At 45.4% G+C, this 19354-nt stretch overlaps 1 protein-coding gene across 1 annotated transcript in view; it reads left to right on the top strand.

Annotated features, from left to right (window-relative positions):
• The first annotated feature begins 2765 nt into the window (after positions 1 to 2765).
• ADCY8 (adenylate cyclase 8) overlaps positions 2766 to 19354 on the top strand; it is a 125742-nt gene continuing 109153 nt past the window's right edge. The window contains 1 exon segment of the mRNA XM_030445296.1: positions 2766 to 3698. Coding sequence (XP_030301156.1) covers positions 2766 to 3698 — 933 coding nt within the window.

Genomic DNA, 19354 nt, shown 5'->3' with positions numbered 1-19354 from the left:
TTTTCCTTTGATTAGTATGATTTGTGTTGAACAATCTGAAGAAGCAAGATGCTTTCTTGCAGTGTTCTGGGGTAATACCAGTAATGATTAGAATTTCTTTTAAAAAATAAGTCTTTATATGACTTCCCCACTTAGAGTAACATTTTAATCTTCAAGCAGTGCTACAATTTCCATTGAAATAATCTCAGAGTAAGGATGTGTATCTCTGTTATTACTGTAAAACTAGTATTAACCCTTTCCAGGTTAGCAGGGTCATGCTGAACCACAGGAAAGACCCATTCCTGTTCACAAAAAACTCCACTTATTCCACTTATCTGGGCTCCTGAGAACAAGAATTTCCTCTGCTTATATCTGTACAAAACGTGACTCACACATGAGACACAGACTTGGCTGGAGTCCCCAGATCTATTGTAGTGCAAATATAGAAACAATCAGTGAAATCCTTCCTAAATCTCCAAGCATTCCTCCCAATAATGACAAAAGGTGAATTAAATAATCACAGTCCCAGGGGTGCTCATGGAGGGTCAAGCATCATATGCCATGCTCAAGCACCCAGTCCCCCATCAGACACCAGAGCTCTGAGCAGGGTAGCACAGCTGCCTTCTAGGCAGGGCCTCTGTCCACACATATCCTCACTGCTGACAGAAGGCAGCTGTGCATTTATCTCAAAGAATTCAGCAGGCATCACCCTTGGTCTTTTGAAACAAAAAGAAAACATCTCTGCCTTCATTTGCAATAGTCCAATGTGTAGATTGTTTCTGTTTCAGCTGCTTCTAGTGATAGGGTTTCAGCTCCACAGCTGCCTTTCCTCCTGGACAGGTTTCACCTACTTTGACAAGGTTTAATCGACAGAGGAGGAATGGGAGAGGTAGCATCCATCCTCTTATCCCTCTTCTCCAGGCTGTGCCACCATGCACAAAGCATCCAGGTTTGCTGGCACAGAGCCCGCAAGCAAAGAAGCAGGGACAACTACTATGTGCCAGTCTGAGGGAGCAAGGAGTGGCTCAGCCTCCAGCCACTGCGGACGGGAAAGTCTCTGTACTTTGTCCAGTGGCTTGAATGCAAATGGTGATTGGAGCCATCAAACACCCAGATACACATAACACGGAGTGGTTCACAGCTACAGTCCCGGCAGCGACAGCATCTTTCTCAAAGGGGCTGAGCTCCCCCAGGCAGAGGTGGGGTGGTGCCCAAGGATCCCCAACCCAGGGCAAGAGTCCTGACTCCCAGGCAAGGCCCGAGGCCGCTCTCCCTTGGGCCCACGCAGAGGAATGCCCGACTTCAGCGTCATCTCTCACTTATTGCAACGCATGAACAAGTCTGCTGCGCATTGCAGGACAGTCCGAGCTACCTATGAAAGTACAACTTGGAGAAACCGAAGTGACACACGGAAGAGCCTCCTGGAACCAGGGAACCTGCCCCTGCCTACCCCCGAGCCTCCACCCCCGGTCCCCCTCCGGGCGCCGCAGCTGCGGCTTCTTTAACCGGGCAGAGGGGAGCGGGCAGCCCCCCCCGACGTCGTGGGCATCAGCTGACCGCGCCGGGCTCTGCCTCCTCCCGGGCCGCCCTCCCGCAGCACCACTACGGCGGAGGTGGCAGAGGCGACGGCGGAGGCTCCGCCGTGCCGGTCCCCGCGGCTCCCGGGGCAGCACCCGCCGCCCGCTCCCCGCAACCCCGCAGCCATCGCGCCTGCCCCTCGCCCTTTCCTCCTGCTCCTCCCGCCATCTGCCGAGGGAAGCTCCAGTGCTGGAGCCGTCCCTGCCCCGCGGAGAAGTTGGGATGCACCCAGCGGTCTTCCCAGAGCGCTGAGTTTAGGGCGGAATTGTCGTTCCCTGCTGTTTCGCTTATTTATTTAAATTTTTTTTAGCTTGTATTTTGGTGGGATTCTTTTTCTGTCCTTTCTTTCTTCCTTCTCCGCATTTTTCTCGTTACCAAGCAAGCCGAGTGTCTACGATGGATGGCAGTCCCGAGCTCCCCTCGGGGAGAGGCACCCGGTGAGCCGCAGGGCGCGCCCGGTGGGGCATGCCCCTCCGCCGGGGGGATGCGGACGGGCAGCCTCCGGCCGACGGCTCCGACGCCGTGACCGAGGATGCCCGCGACCCGGCCGGCTCTCCCTTGCCGCCCGAGCTCGCAAGACTCCCGCTGACCGCAGCCGCGGGGATTACAGCAGCTCCCGGGAACCAGACCTCGGAGCGGAGCCCCGGGATCCCCGGAGAGAGGAGCTTCCCGCTGTGAACGTCTCTCTGCAAGGCGGCTCCCCCCACCCCTCCGCACCCCCAGTCTCCGCATGGGGCCAAGGATCGCCTGCCGGGCAGCGGGGCTGCGCCCGTAGATGATCCGCTCCTCCCTCCTCCTCCTCCCCGGACCCGTGGCTCGGCTCCCTCCCTGCTCTCCGCCCCGAGGAGGGCGCGCACGCAGCCCGCCGGGGCGCCGGGGCTACTCCGCCGCCGGGCTCCGCGGGATGCTGCTCCGCGGGGAGCCGCGGGAGAGGGCGCGGAGTGAGAGCCACCTGCGCTGAGCCCCACGGCAAACCACCCCTGCCACCAGCCACACCGCCGGACCCAGGGACCTGCCTATAAATGTGATACCACCACCACCACCGACCCGCCGCTGCCACCCGCCCTGCTCCATCCCCTCCCTCCGCTCCCGCGGCTCCATCCCTCCCCCCGGCTCCCCTACCCAAAGACGGTCCGTCCTCCCTCCGCCCTCCTCTTTCCCCCCCCGCCCCCCCTCCTCCGGTGCTCTGCCCCCCGCCAGTCACCGCCATGGAGCTCTCGGAGGTGCGGTGCCTGAGCGACAGCGATGAACTTTACACCATCAACAGGACCCCCCCCGGGAGCAGCAGACCCCAGCGCCTGCTGTGGCAGACGGCCGTGCGCCACATCACGGAGCAGCGCTTCATCCAGGAACACAGCAGCAGCAGCGGCGGCAGCAGCAGCGGTGGGGGCAAGGGCTTCAGCTCCGAGGAGACCTGCTGCCCCAACCACCACCCCCACCCGCCACACCACCACCACCACCTCCGGCGACAGTCGGCCGGACGGAGTTTGGGCAGTGAACGCCACAACAACAACGGAGGCACCAAAGTCTTCCCGGAGCGCACGAGCAGCAGCGGGGACCTGGGCTTCCTACCCCTGGACTGTGCTCCCAGCAACTCCGACTTCTTCCTCAACTGGGGCTATACCTATCGCGGGGTGATCTTCCCCACTCTCCGCAACTCTTTCAAGTCCAGGGACTTGGAGCGCCTTTACCAGCGCTACTTCTTGGGCCAGCGGCGCAAATCCGAGGTGGTCATGAACATCCTGGACGTGCTGACCAAGCTGACCCTGCTGTTTCTCCACCTGACCCTGGCCTCTGCTCCCATGGACCCCATTAAGGGCATCCTCTTGGGCTTCTTCACCGGCATCGAGGTTGTGATCTGTGCCTTAGTGGTGGTCAGGAAGGACACAACCTCGTACACCTACCTGCAGTACAGTGGTGTGGTCACTTGGGTGGCCATGGCCACACAGATCCTGGCAGCTGGTCTGGGCTGTGGCCTCCTTGGGGACGGCATTGGCTATGTGCTCTTCACGCTTTTTGCAACCTACAGCATGCTTCCACTGCCACTTACCTGGGCCATCCTGGCTGGTCTGGTCACCTCTGTCCTGCAGCTCGTCATGCAGCTGGTTATCCCCAGGCTGGCCGTGACTTCCCTCAACCAGGTACCGTGGTGAGGAAAGGGTGGGAACCTTCCTCTTTCCCCATCACTCTGGGTGAGAGGAGATATGGGGTGTCCCAAGAGATTCTGTCTCTTTTAGTCAGGTGCTCAGAGATTCATTACCTGGAGGGAGACCATAGGCAAAATGCAACCTTCTCTTCTCCTCCCCCTCACTCCCTCGCTGCCTATAGAAAGTATCACCTGAAGTTGGGGATGGGGACACCCTCCAACCACACTCTCTCCTCTCACCTTGTACATTGACTACACTGCTGTCCCTTGAAATAACTTCAGGTAGAGGAGCACCACCTGGAGCAGGTGGGCAAGATGGGTCATTTATCATTCTCCTTCCTTACTTCCAGATGTGATCTGTGGCATGAGATGACTCTGCCTTGGCCAAACTTGCCCCCTGCTCATCTCTCATTTTACTTGCCTTGCTGTGCCTTTTAACTCTGTATCTACTGAGAGTACTGGTACTTTCATATGTGCCATGCAGCTTGTTCAGGGCTATGGGAGAAGAGGAACAAAGCATATTGTTCTTTGCCATGAGAACAAAGCTTGGTGAAATCGAGTGAAAGCTCCCCTTGGAGGTTTAGTGTGAGATCCTAGGCTGTCTTGGGAGGGCAACAAGAAACCTTTTCTGCTGGTGGTTGTGGGGCAAATAATGTGCTGCAATGTTTCAAGTGCTGTCTGGGACAGAGTACTAGTTACAAGGGGAGTGGGTTGCTGTGCAAAGTGCTGAGATGTATGGGGCAAAATATGGCTCTGAGGAGTTAAGACCAGGGCTAACCTGGCTTCACACTTACCTGGATTCTTCTACATCAAAGTGAGAATGTACTGACCTCCTCACATCTCTGCAAGGCAAGAAAATACTGCCTTTCTAGGGCGACTTAGTCCTAGAGATTCTTGCTGCTCCCTTTTGCCCATCCTCCTTCCCCCTTCCCATACTGTCACAGCTCTATGCTACCAATATTTCACAGCAGATTATCATCTCCATTTGGCTAACTCCAGGGAGTTAAGGAGAAGGGGGTGGGGAAGGAAGGCGGCAGATAATCCCCGGAGAACGAGGGTACAGAGGAATGTGTTGTATGTGATATTCTGTTTACTTGAATGGTGGATGTACAGCTGGGAAGTGGCTGATCTTGCACCTGGAAGTTTTGATGATGACGGTCCTTGGGGCAAATCTACTTACCTCAGACACTGTCCCTCCTGAAATGCCTGCCTACCCCTGTCTATCCCCTTCTTCCATGCACTTGTTACCTGTGGGCTTCCTGACCTCACTTTGCAGTGGCCAGGATCACCCTCTTTGGGGAAAAGCTGCCCCAGTGTGTTGTGCCTGAATCCTGTGGATGTGAGATAATTGGACTGCGCAGAGTTGTTCTCCAGCTCTTGGTAATGTGCTGATGAATGAACTGCAGCCACACACCACGTCCCGCTCCCATGTGCTGCTGGTGCTGGGTCAAAAGCTGTATGAATTATGCTGATTTCTTAATTTACTTCCATTTCCCATCCTGGAGTGCTGAGTAATGTGCGGCTATCTCATTATACACGTCTGTTTCAGCCATTTAGCCAGTCCACACACACACACACACACACACATTCCCTACAGACATTCCTAACAAAGACATTTTTCAGGAGAGATACTGAATATCTTCACTTTGCAGCCCAGTACCTTGCCAACTGTGTGAATGAACTGCCTTTGAGCGGTGCACAATGAGAGATTACCGGCCAGACGATTGCCTTCATGAACTACACATATAAATCTCCTTAACAGGATCCGCACAGCTTGTCGCATGTCGGTGTTGATTTACACCGCCTCCCCCCCTCCCGCAGACCGCGGAACCTGCCTTAATTAGGCACCACTTCGGCCCTTTGCTTCCATCCCCCAAAGGAAGAGGCCAGATCCTTTCCCTCTGCCCCTCTGCTGCTGGGGGAGGGGGAACCCGCTCCCTTCCCTCCCCTATTCCAGTCGCAGCGAGCGTCCCGCGGGCATCGCTGCTCACCCCCCCCCCCCCCCCGCCCCTTCCCGACCGCCGCGGAAGATGCGCGGGGCGCGGGCGCTGTCCGCCGGCGCGGTGCTGAAGCGGCCCGGGGGCTCCCCCCAGTGGCAGCCCTACCGCCGCCTTCCCCCCACGCCCTCGGGAGTTGTGTCCGCCCTCCCCCTTCGGCCCAGGGGAAAAGGGGAGCAGGACCTGGCGCCCAGAGAGAGGCCCAGCCCCACTTAGTCACTTTCTAGTGTGGCACAATTTAATTTATTTTTCCCAAAGCACTGCAGATCGCTTTCAGGAGTGAGGGCTTTTATGGCAAATGAAGGGTATTTAACTATTGCTTTACAGATAAACGTAGAGAATTTATATTACTGTGTCATCAAGGTTATAGAGGAAGTCTTCCAGACAACAGGGATCTCTTGAACCACCTCTCTTTTATTGTGGGGTTTATTTCCCCATCTAAAATACTTCACCTTCCCATCAGAGAAGCCTTGCAAGACTAGACAAACTATTTCCTCATGTAGCAATACCTTTGCCCATCTTGCTGGGACTTAGAATGCAGGGAACTCCTTACAGTGGATGTAAAACAGGAATGAAAGTATACAATGAAAAAAAAAAAAAAAAAACCAGAAGAAATAAACAGGCAGTAACACTCTGGACATGGTACAGGTAAAGTGTTTTCCACTGATTTTTATGAGACCAGGATTTCATGCAGAGAAAATATTGAATTCAATTCTGAACAGAAGGAATTTCTGCTCAGTTCATTACTGAGTACCCAATAGTATCCACAGGCGCAATGGCTCTGATTCTTCTCTGAGTCACAAGGGTATAAATCTTATAAATTTTCCCAAGCTACCATAAAGTTTCAACAGTTTATACAAGAGGAAAATCGAGTGCAGTGATCTGTTTTCCCTTAATCTCTTAATTAATCTTAGCTTTCATTGATAAATATGTTCAAATCATTAGTAATGCTGAACACAACCATGCAGTACTACTGCCTGATTCAGCTGTTTTTTGAAGTTAACAAAGTATGTTTGATCAGGAATACAAATAATGCCCACCACTCACCATTTGCTCTTGCATTAACACTTAAGAGGTCATCTGATTTTTCTTCCCTGGCATCTCAAAATTAAGTTGAACCAGCATCCTATAGATGTGAAGTAGAAAGGCTGCCTTGAAACTAGGGTTTAAAGACAGCACCAACCAACCAAGCAATCTACCAAAAAAACAAACAAACAAACAAACAAAAGTTTCAATCCTGCTAAGTGTTCAGTGTTTCTGGAGAGATATGACTTCCCTGAAACACAGCTGATCCCAGGCCGAAATGCTGGGCAACACACTGTTGCTCATCCTGGGCAGGGCCATGAAAAAAGGACCTGATACCATGATTGAGGTCAAGGAAACCCTGGTACTGACTTGGCTAAAGATTCTTTCAGAAAACAAACAAGAAATGTGAGATCTTGCTGGTAAACAAATAAAATGCATTGATATGTGTTCCTGATCAGATCCTGTGCTGGTGTTTGCCTCTGATGTTCCCCAAAATGAAAATGTACCTTGTATTGCATTCATTCTTGCCTTCTCCCTTTTCTTACTATTTCCTTATAAATGTACTATAAATCCAAATTCCTAAAGCCATGTATGTGTTTCAGGCCTCTGGGGAAGATTAAACAACTGAGAGCTCCTGCAGTGTAGGCAGATGATAATATAGATTTGAATTTTGACAGGCTTGAAATTATGTAAACTACAAACATATTCTGAATTTTAATCCCTTGCCTGTGCATTCTTTACTCACAGTAAATTCCAGTGGATTCAATAAGCCTACTCTTGTAAGTGACCTGCATGATGGATGCCTTGAAGCATCAAGTCCCAGATTAAGCATATTAAATTAAACTTTAAAAATACACTTGGAAATAGTCTTGAAGTAAATAATGCCAAGACGTAGGAAACTCATTCTTTCCTCTCTGTTTCTGTCTTTCAAAGTCCAGGCAGTTCTGTGAATTAATGTAATGGTTTTTGCTTGCTTTTTTTTTTCTCCAAACGAATTCTCTCTCAGGGTTGCCAATAGAGGAAAAGTCACAACTCATGAAGTCACAAGGAGTCCTATAGAGAGAAATCTGTATAATTATACAATGGCAACCAATAGCTTTTACATGCTTATTTCAGCTACATGTTTTCCAAAATCTGCTTGTAGATACCAGCATATGAGTATGTGCAAACCACAGTAGTCTGTTCAAAATCTCTGCCCAGTCCTTATGGGATATCTGTTAAACCTGTAAGACAGAAGGATATTTCAAAGTTGTCTCTCATTAGGGAATCATAATCAAAACATGCCACCTTTATCTCTATGGTTGTTTTCATAGCATTATTTAATTATAGTTTGTTTCCATACTCTGTTGTAATTATGTAGTTTTTAGGCTGGGTCATGATCTGGTTTCCTTTTATACCCTGTAATATCACCTGACGTGATCATCACATCATCAGTGGGTCACAGAATAATTAGATTAGAACTGGATACCCTTTCCCTGAAGCAGCTGCATCATTGTTGTGCTAAGCAGGCAATGCATTAGTTATATTTACTATTTGATGATTAATTGCCTTCAGAGAGTTCCTCCAAAATGGAGGAACTCAGGCAGAAACATAAATCAGGCAGAAACATGAATGAAACTTGCTTTTTTAATTTTTTTTTCAGTGAGTTTCAGCCTACAACAGTTAATACACTTGTTCTCAGTGAAAGTTACTCAGCTATATTTGATGAGACATTTTTTTTTAATTCTGTCAGGACACTTCTGGGTTGTTTTTAAGGTTCTGGTTATTGTTTGCTTGTTGTTATTCATGGCCCACAAAGAAAAATATGCTCTAAAATAGCAGCATCTAATGCAAAATAATCACACAGTGGAGCAGGGCACTTAGTGACAGTTAACAGCAGATCATGCTGGAATGATGTTTATTAGTCTGTACAGAAGTCTGAAGGGGATAAATGTCTCCAGTCCATCCTCTTACAGCAATTCCCAACCCTGTCAATGATGTGATCTGAACAGGAAAGAGAAGACGGCAAAATTAGAACTGTTTAATGGATTATTCTCTTTCTAGAGGGCAGAGAAGGTGGAGAGTAAAAGGACTTTTTCCTCCATTTTCCATATTTACAGACTATCTGGCTACACACAAGAAAATGGGAGTGTTTCGTGCAAAAAGTGAAATAACCACAAAGGAATTAAAGTGATGATGAGGCTGATGGAAACTCCAAACCTGAAACCCCATTCTCAGTTCCTGCCTAGCACCCCATCCCAGCAGGCACTTTGTTAACACCATGTTGCTTTAAGTGCAGTCTTCTTGCACTTGACTGTGTTTCTGTTTCGGATCATCCCAGGATGTGCCTCAATGACTCAATGTTAAAGTTACCACACAGCTTAGCCAGAATCCAACACTAATCCATTGGGAACACATTTTGGAGTTGTACTACACCCACAGTACCTGCTTGATGTAGAAGCCAGATGAGAAGGAGGTTGTACTCTTCCTCTGTTTAACAAATGTTGTGATGATGTTCTTGGGATGTGGCAAGCCAAGTCTTAAATCCCTTTTTCTCCAGAGAGATTTGAAATTCACTTCTTTTACCTCACCAGGGAGTTTTCAAAGCAAACCTTCCTCTATTCCAAGCACAGCTGTTCCTCTGGGAAGATAAAAGTTGAAGATTTAGTGGGCCAAAAAAGAAAGAACAATCTTGACTCTGTAACCAGGTGATTAAGGAATTCATCTCTGGTGGAGTCCTTGCTGAACATTTTAGTGTTTCATATAGTGCTATTAAATCATTCCCTCAAGCACATGTCCCAACCAGCAGACTGCACAGTCCATAAGAGCCTGGTGGTATTCAACAGAGGCTTCTGGCTTAAAGTCTAGCAGTGGCATGTTTGGAATTAAGGTGTACAAGGACCTTTCTTTGTGACTTATGAGCCCTTTTTTCTTCTTCTAGCCCTTCCTTCAGAGACAAACACTGTCTCTCTTGCTCTGTTCCTGGTGCAGTGCAGCTTGTGTACCCATCCCCAGTGCAGAAGGCTCTGTAGAGCTGCAATCTGTTCCAAGGAGAGACATGAATGCAAAGCACTGAATTAGCAGCGCAGTGTATCCTGAGCATTTTGGTACCAGCCACTCTCATTCAAACCAGGGATAAAAGAGACCTAGCTGATCAAAAGAGGTCAATCATTAAAAGGTCTGAATACTTGGCATTTCTTGGAACTAAGGATGTTGCTAACATACATTACTTACTTGGGCCTTACTACTTATTAGGGCCTGCCTGACTCAGAGACTCACAAGAGCTTGATTTACAGACCTGATTTAAATCCCACAGAGCATAATATAAGGAATCCTACAGACATTAGGATCTAGGATAGGATCACAGACCTTAGTGTGACCAAAGAAGGGCAATGAAGCTGGTGAAGGGTCTAGAGCACAGGTTACAGGAGGAGAGTCTAAGGGAACTGGGGCTATTTGGCCTGGAGAAAAGGAAGCTGAGGGAAGACCTTCTTACTCTCCACAACCTCCCAAAAGGTGGTTGTAGTAAGGTGGGGGTCAGTCTGTTCTCCTGATGTCTCTCTACATCTCCTTTTGTAGGAGAAAAGGAAATGGCCTCAAGTTGTGCCAGGGGAGCTGTATTGGATGGTACAGAAAACTTCTTCACTGAAAGGGTTGTCAGGCACTGGAACAGGCTGCTCAGGGAAAAGGTGGATCCACTATATCTGGAGGCATTTAGAAAACATATAGATGTGATGCTTAGGAGATGGATTAAGTGGTGGACTTGGCAGAGGTAGGTTAATGGTTATACTTGGTGATCTTAAAGGTCTTTTCCAACCAAGACACTTCTGCGATTCTTTTCTGTCTTTAGTTGAACCAAGCTCATGCCTCAGGATCTTTTTTAAGGAACACAAACATAGACATCCAGCTCCTCCAAGAATCTCTTGGAGTGAGCTCTGTCACTCTTATCTCTGCAAACACCCAGGTCTCTAGACATAGGTACAAGAGGAGTCTGCCTCATCTGGAGTGAAAAATACCAGGAAATGAACAGAGGACAAACTGCAAAGCCAGGCAGCCATTGGCTGGAAGAGTAACATTTCATCGTGCGAGTTTTGTTTATTAGCAACTATTTTAAGAAGTGCTGCTATTTCATTTGCCAGCTTCTTCTGCTGCAAGGCTCTGTGCAGTTAGCCCTAGGGAGAGACGAAGGCTGCGAGTTCATTAATTAACCATTGCTGCAGTCTGAGAAACAGCTGAAGCATATCAGTGTGAAAAATAAAGCAAAATTAACCCACGCAAATTATTTTTTCACAACCCTAGTTTTCTTTCTCCCAAACAGTCTGATGTTGATGTTAGAGGCTTATATGATGCTCTTAGATTTAATCAAGAAAACAGTTGCCCCCAGTGCAAATGAAGGACTATTTGAATGAGTTTAATTATTTAATTCTTTTACCTGTCCAGTTTTCTCTTTCAATTTTGAATTAATCATTACTTCACAGTTTTGAATTTTTCTGTATTTTCATTTTCTTTTATTTTAACAGAACAGACCCTTGAAAATAAAATGCAGACATCCCTCTTACTGAAATCAATGGAAGCATTGAACAGTGGCAGAATCCTAATTAGGAAAATCAGTTTGTTTCTTAGGAGGAATCTCATCTCCAGGCACTTTACTATTGCTCCTTTGTTTGAACTGTGCTGCTTTGTTTACCTGGGAGCTATTCAGAGACGTAGGTATCTATTTTCCATGCTGCTTGCTTTACATCTACCACAGTAGGAGCTTCATCCATCAATCCAGAGGTATCATCACATTGCGAATAGAAAATAATAGTACTACTACTAATAATAATCAGGAAAATCAATCAGCACAAATATCTACATGATATTACACTGTTCCCTAGGTGTTTCATAATTCCACAGTAAGGGTTTTAGGCAAGGAAATAACTTAGATCTCATGGCAGTTATTCAAATAACTATACAAGATCTAGATATATGTTATTTTAGCCTCTGTCATATGTGAAAGGACCTCTTATGCTGTATTAATAATCTTCATAAGCATACTAGATAGGGTTATAATTGACATTAAAATCATCCCACACGTGCTCAGTATGGATCTAATTCAGTGTGCTCCAGGCATGCATATCCTTTTAGAGGAAGGAGTAATATTCACCACAGATTTCTGCTGCACACTGGGAGTGAGGATCATTCCTGTCTTGTCAGTGAATTTATCACTGCCCTGTGCTGACCCCCACACACCATGTGTGCTTCATTTGATTTGGAAATTTGCCTTTCTCTGTTGCTGTAATATGTGACTAATGCATTCAATTGCTTTATAATTTTTGTGCAAAATATGCCCATCACTTTCTATGGTTCATCAAAAGAAGAATATTGTCTTCTGTCATCCACACACATTTTTCTTAAATAGAGAATACACTAAATGTGATGGGAATGTTTGCATTTAATTTCACTCTTCTTTAAAAGACCACATTCCACATAGTTCTCTTCAGGGCTTGTAGGCATGTCCTATGAGGAGCAGTTAAAGATCTTGGGTTTGTTGAGTCTGGAGAAAAGAAGGCTGAGGTGCAAACTCATTGGTCTCCACAGCTTGCTGAGGAGGGGAGGACCTGAGCTCTTCTTCCTGGTATCCAGTGACAAGATACATGGGAATGGTTCAAAACTGGACATTAGGAAGCATTTCTTTACTGAGATAGTTGTCCAGGACTGGAACAGGCTTCCTAAAGAAGTGATTGAAGTCCCTGGCCTGTCAGTATTTAAGAAGCACTTGGGCAAAGATGCCTTGGATTGGTCACACAGTTGGACTGGGTGATCACTGTAGGTCCCTTCCAACTAAACCTCTCCTCTCCTCCCTACCCTACCCTACCCTACCCTACCCTACCCTACCCTACCCTACCCTACCCTACCCTACCCTACCCTACCCTACCCTACCCTATTCAGCCTGATCAGCAACAACTCCAAGATCTTTTTACATTAGTCCATCTGTGCTGGGAGGGGTTTAAAGTAGATGTCACAGAGTTTATTCAAGGCTGTTATTGCATCACAGGGATACAGAGAGAGCTTCCTCTTCAAATAGCCTCTTTGTAATCCTGTGCTTCTTGCTTTCATATACATGCAGTGAACCAGTTTCAATGAGTGTAATGGAGAACATTCTCCTCTTGGTGAATTTGTTGCCTTAATATGTCTCTTTCTTAGAACTGGGACCCATAGATCCAAACTTCTTCACCCAGAATCGAGAGAAAACCAGACATGAAGTTCTGATCCTTGTGCAAATGGTGTAAGCTCTTGGGTAGGAAGAAATTCCCTCCTTCCTGGGCACTGAGTAACATAATTGGCTGAAGACTGTGTCTCAGGTTGAGCTCTGTGCTGCCCAAAGGGTCAGGACACATTTCAGGATTCAGCCCCTCCCCCTCTATATTAACACTAACCAAACAGAGTGCTTGCATCCAGACTGTGAGGTGGGAAAATCAGGTCCACGGTGATACCTGAACTACATGTGGGAATTGTGAAGGGAGGGTTGGTTGACATAGACCCAAACAGTGGCTGGGATTGTTCTGGTGATCTAGTGGCACAGGCAATGGCATTCTAAAGACATTCCTTGATGCTTTTTAGTGCACTGCAAGGATGCAGCCCTCCCCCTGCCTGCCCTTCTCTGGGTTGTGATGAAGCTGAGTGGGAGGTGTATACTGGGTTTGCCTGCAAAGGTGCTGAATGAATTTAGTAGCCTCTACTCGAAGCATTAAGGGAGTGATGTATCTCAAAATGGATGGAGAGATTTATAGTAGGCTACTCCGAGATCTGGAAGTCCTTGAAAGTAACCCAGGAAAATTGTTTTTTGAGAATTATACTGGACTTAAGTCATACGAATCTTGCCCAAGGACACTACTGTAAAAGATTTTTTGACATTTCAATAAGGCAGCTGAATACCACTCTGACTAATCATAGAATCATACTAATGGTGTGGTAGTTCCCATGTTTACCCCCATCCCTATAGTAATAGCAGTTTGTTGACAATAACGGGAAGAGAAGAAGAATTTATTCTATGTATTTTATTTGTGCTAATGTGATTGGTTTTTTTCTGCCATGTTTCACTAGCCACCTGTGAGGCTACAAGAAATGGTGTAAGAACATATGAAGTGTTTTCAGTTTCTGTGTGATGGTACAAGAGTATAATCTTCTCTATAATCTTAATACCTCTTCATGCTTAGAAATGATTTTTCCAATGACGTATCACTTTCTTTCCTGGGAAAATATACTTGTGTCTACTTATTCTTAAAGGATAGTTATGTACATTTTCTGATGACAGCCACACTTCTTTGCTATTCATTCACAGTAGAATATCTAAGGCAATCATTTAGTCACTCCAAATCCCATTAACAATCAACACAGTGAAATTCAGAAGCTTGGAAGAGGACTAATATGACTTTGGAGGAGTGTAAAAGAGTGCATCTCAGCATTATGCCAATTATTTTAATGTCAGGAAAAGCACCTATATGCTTAAAGATGGGTGTAAGTATAAGTTATTTGACAGCCTGGGGCCATGAAAGTGAGAACAAAGATTGCTAAGGTAGCTGTTCTTTTCAAGTAGCTAACAAAGCTTCTGCTGGCCAGATTGCTTTCCATGGCACCAGAACACACTAAATTTATTATTGAATTTACAAATGGTATAGCTAAGTGTCATTTATACAAGAACTCTTTTAATGTATGAGAAGCAAGAGTATTTGAGTCCACTTCTGGTTTTCTTCTACAACACAAGACTTCTGTAATTAAACTTCACACAGCTATTTTTTTTAATTCAAACCCAACCAAATATATATAATAAAATTGAATAATATCCCATATTTTAATTTCCAAAGGTTAGAAACACTTTATAATTTTACATATACTTAAATTAGAAGGATACAGATACTCAACAGAGGCAATGGAGTGAATTTGATGATTTTTTTCTTTTTTTCTTTTTTTTAAATTTGCGTTCAGGTTCAGTAATTGCATTTGCAAGTCAAAATAATATTTACTATGTTTCTAACATTTGTGTATACCTAAAGAGAATTTATAGGTTCAATTTAAAGTGGAAAATGCACACAGCATTAATTAAGAAACTTCTTTTGTAATTGCTATCATTAAAAACTCAAACTATAATCTGGAAATCAGACTGACTTATTCTGGCTAACAGCAACATGGATTTAGCAGTTGCAGCCTGCCTTTACCAAATAATTACTAGTGAAAGTATCTCAGATTTAAAAAAAAAGTATCCAACAAAAAAAGGAACATGTTGAAAATACAAATGATAAACACAGAGACCTTTTATGAACCCTATAGGCTACAAAACATGGAAGGATAGCTGGGCATTGTAATTATTTCCTGGATAGACATCAGACATTAAGCCTGCTTTTCAAGGTAATCTAGGGGTTTAAAAATCTCAATAAGTGAATTTTTCAACACTCTGCAAACTAAAGGATTCCTTAAATCACTTAAGTGGTTATCAGTATCCCATGGGACTACTTAAGTCCCAGAAGGCCCCACCAGTCTCAATAGGTTTAAGCAATCTTCCCTAGTGCAGATGATACAAAACTGGGAGGGGTGGCTGATACATTGGATGATTGCACTGCCATTCAGAGGGACCTCACTGGGCTCCAGAAATGAGTTGACAAGAATGTCGTGGAGTTCAGGGAAAAGTGAAGTCTTGCACCTGCAGAGAAATAACCTCATACATCAGCCCAGACTGAAAGCAGGTCAGCAGAGAAGCCCTGAGGTTTCCTGGTGTACACCAAATTGACCAGGAAGCAGCAATGTGAAGGCAAATGTCCTCCTGAGTTACATTGCATAGAACATTCTTGGTTGCTGAAGACAGTGATTCTCTTCCCCTGCTCAGCCCTGGTGAAACACATCTCAACTTCAGTGCCAAATGTGCTGGGATACCCAGTACAGGAGAGACATACTGGAGTGAGTCCAGAGAAAGGCTTTGAAGGGCTATCTAACAAATGGGACTGTTCATCCTGGAGAGAAGTTTTGAGGAAAGGAGTGGGAGGGCAATATGATTAAAATGTATAAATGTTACGGGGGGTAGTAAAATAGACAGAACCAAACTCAGTGGTGCCCAGTGACAGGAGAATCAGTAGGCACAAATTGAAGAACAGCAAGTTCCACTTAAACCTTTTTTACTCCAAGGGTGATTCCCTTGGAGATATTGTGGAGTTGTCATCCTTGGAAATATTCAAAATCTGACTGAGACCCTAAACAACTTGTTCTAGCTCTAAGGAAGGAGGTTTGACTACAGGGTATCCAGATGTCCCTTCCACACTCATTTATTCCATGATTCTGTGGTAGCAGTACAGGTACTGTACACTCTCAAGCAGAGAGATCCAAAGATGTACTGAGGATCTGGAGTGCAGAACTAACATCTCCAAATCCATCCTGAAGCAAACACACAACCAGCTCAGGGCACAGTTCCTGTGATCACAGCATGAGACCTGGTTTAATATACATGCCATGCCTTCTGCACTCACTTCAGTTAATCCCAGGATTGAGTCCTACTGTGGAACTTAACTGCTGCCCTGTATCATAGAATCATTGAATGATTTTGGTTGGAAAAGACCCTTAAGATCACCAAGTCCAACCATAAACTGAAGTCCACCCCACATCATCACCTGACCTTGGCACATCACTTCTGCATGAGAATTGTTCTGTAGCCTTATTACCATCATAGGGTACAAAGCTCAAAGCAGCCCTATTTATTTCCCCAATTCCATCTGGTGACATCAGGCAGTCCTAGAGCACATGCTCACAGCAAACATCAGTCACACACACTCTCTGTACTCCTTTTGGAGAACTATTCAATCTCCACCTGCCAGATCTCTGTGGGATGTGCAATACTTCAGGTGGGAGAGTTTGAAGAATGTACCAGTGGTTCCTTTCCACCAGCAATCTCCTTTCCTCCAGCTCAGTGGCAGCCATTCAGTTTTAGATGCTACAGGAGTGTTAGAAGATACCTGCTCAAACTGGGTGTGAACTGTGGCTTTCTCAGGAGTCTTTAGATGCAGGTTTACCCTTAGGCAGGCTGCCAATGCCAGGACAATATTTTGAGCAATTTGCACTATCCTTTTTTTTAAAAGCCAGAAATTAACCTCCCAACCAAACACTTTAAACACACTGTTTTCTGTTGGAATGGATACTGGTCATTTTCACAACATTTGTAGAGAGATGGTTGCGCTAGAGAAAAGGAAGCACAGGGTAGACTGCAACAGCCTTCACGATAACGATTAAGGTAATATTAAGCAGTTTTGACAGACTTGGTTTTAGGAGTGATATAGATAATATCCAGAAACAGAAACATAGGTTGAATGACCTGTCAGGGTCCCTTGATGCCCTACTTTCTATAATTACATGATACTGGTTCTTAATCCCAGCTATGATGCAACATGTTTGCAACCCCCAGTTTCCAAAGAAGCAAACTATTTTCTGATCCTAATTATTGGTATTCAGAGGCTGATGGATTAGTCCAAACTAGCTTCACTAATGTTGCTTGAAATGCCACAGCTTCAAAGATTTCTATGATTCTGTTATTCTGTGATTTATATCTCTGGTTTGCTAATGGCATGTTGGATGAACCAGTGGCCAGTAATATTGCTTATGGTGCAAGAAAATGACAGAGTTTAGCCATCTCTTCCAAGAGGCTAGTGACTGGTGAAAAGGTTGTATTGTCAAGGATGTCCCATTGAATGCAAAGAAACAGCAGAGAGTGAATCAGCTGAATAAGGAGGGGGCATTTTTACACAGTGAAAAATATTTTTCAGGTCATCATAAACTCATTTTAACTGACCTTCAATCTTCTTCATCTTAAACCTGATAAATAAACCTGATCAGATTTGTTTTACTTCTATATGAATATTAAGAAAAAAAAAATCAGATGGCCACATTACAAAGAATAAGAATTTTCCTTGTTGCTTCTGCTCTAAGCAAAATATCTAAGTACCTGTTTACATTAAGAGATATAGATGTGGCTCCTAAAATCTTTGAGACTGACTTTCAAAGTATTCTTAGATATGTGGTAGACATGAAAATAATGGAAAAAATACAGCCATATAGTGCCATAAGTAAATATAGAGCTTAGTTCATGGTTGTTGAGTAGCTGGAGCATTGCTAAGAGGTGGAAGAGTTTTCATCCCTGGGAAGCCTCATGCACAGTTAGTCTCTTGCAAAGTTTCTCCATGTGTGACACCTTCGTGGGTCTGTGAGACCTGGAACTGCTTTCTGCTCCTGGCATCCAGCACCTTCCCTGGGGCTGGGTACCCCACCCAGCCAGAAAGCCAGGAACTTGGCTTTTCCTTTTGAATAGACACGAAATGTTCCCTTCATTCTCCAAATAAAGCAAAAGACCTTAACAGCACACAATTGTAATTCAGGGAAAATGGTGGCTAATGTTCTCTTCAAGGGCAATAAACTCTGACCATGCCAGGGTATTTTTAATCACATTTTTCATGTTCTAAAGAGCACTTCAGCCTTTCAGCAAAATGCCTTTATTTCCAGACTACAAAATCAGCATCAGCAGCTCAGAGAAACCATAGAGATACCTTCAATAAAAAGTTTTCCAGCAGCCATTTCTACTTCAGTTGGACACAGGAATCTCTTTGCAATGAATACTTTGCAAATTCATGATGGGTTTTTTGTTCAGAGGGGAGAATGGCATAAAACACAGACATAAAATGCAAAGTTTTTGTGTTGTTCTTGGTGAAAATAGAGTGGCAGATAGAGGTAGGTCATCGTGGGGTTTTTTGTCATTACAATCATTTTTGCAGGTGCCATATGGACAGTTTATGGATATGGACATATTTTTCCAAAATGTCTGGATGATCCCATCCAAATCCAGTGGTATTGCTCTGTTCCTTATCTACCACGTCACAAATGCAAGTCCTGCAGCTCAGTAATGTCTGCTCCCAGCAAGGAGTGTTTATTGAATACTGAGATCTGCAGGATTCCCCATCTCCCAGAGGAGGGATTTTCCAGCTCTGAGTGTTAATGGCTCTTCCATGCCAGTTTCATTTGAAATCAGTGGAAAATGGGACCTGAGAGTTACCATAGGTTGCCCATGTGCTATAGGTGCATTCTGAATCTTATATACCTCGAGGTCACCTTCTGGGTACCACCAGAGTTGTACCTTAGAAATGCATTTGCACACCTATGAGGCTGTGCTGCTCAGAAATGCAGTAATTACACCTCTTACTACTAAAGAAAAAGAAAAAAATATGTTTTGGGATGGGTTGATTTTTTTTTTAGAATCTGCTAAGAACTGAAAATTTCAAAACACACACAGACTCACATGTAGCAAGACGAACCTCTTTTAGGGTACAGCGCTTCAAGGTACAACCAGGTGTTCCAGCAGAGACTCACGAACAGTGCTCTGAGCCAATAGCCCACAGGGTTGACTAGCCTGGATCGGTGCTGTTGCTCTGAGAGCAACTGATCTCTCTGCTCACTAGCTCAGGACTGAGCTCTGCCTGTGTCTCAGGCTTCACCTTTTATTGGCCCCCTGGTCCTGCTCATGCGCAGTGGGGGCCCACCCTAATTGGGCACAGGTGGGCATGACACAAGCTCATGCTCACTCCCTGGCAATTAGTGGCACCTGGTTGCCTCGTTACACTACACTCATACTTTCTGGCTT

Source organism: Calypte anna, chromosome 2, assembly GCF_003957555.1.
Source record: "Calypte anna isolate BGI_N300 chromosome 2, bCalAnn1_v1.p, whole genome shotgun sequence".
In the NCBI taxonomy this organism is placed as follows: domain Eukaryota; kingdom Metazoa; phylum Chordata; class Aves; order Apodiformes; family Trochilidae; genus Calypte; species Calypte anna.
Note: the sequence above shows the minus strand (reverse complement) of the source record. Positions and strands in the feature narration are given on the sequence as shown.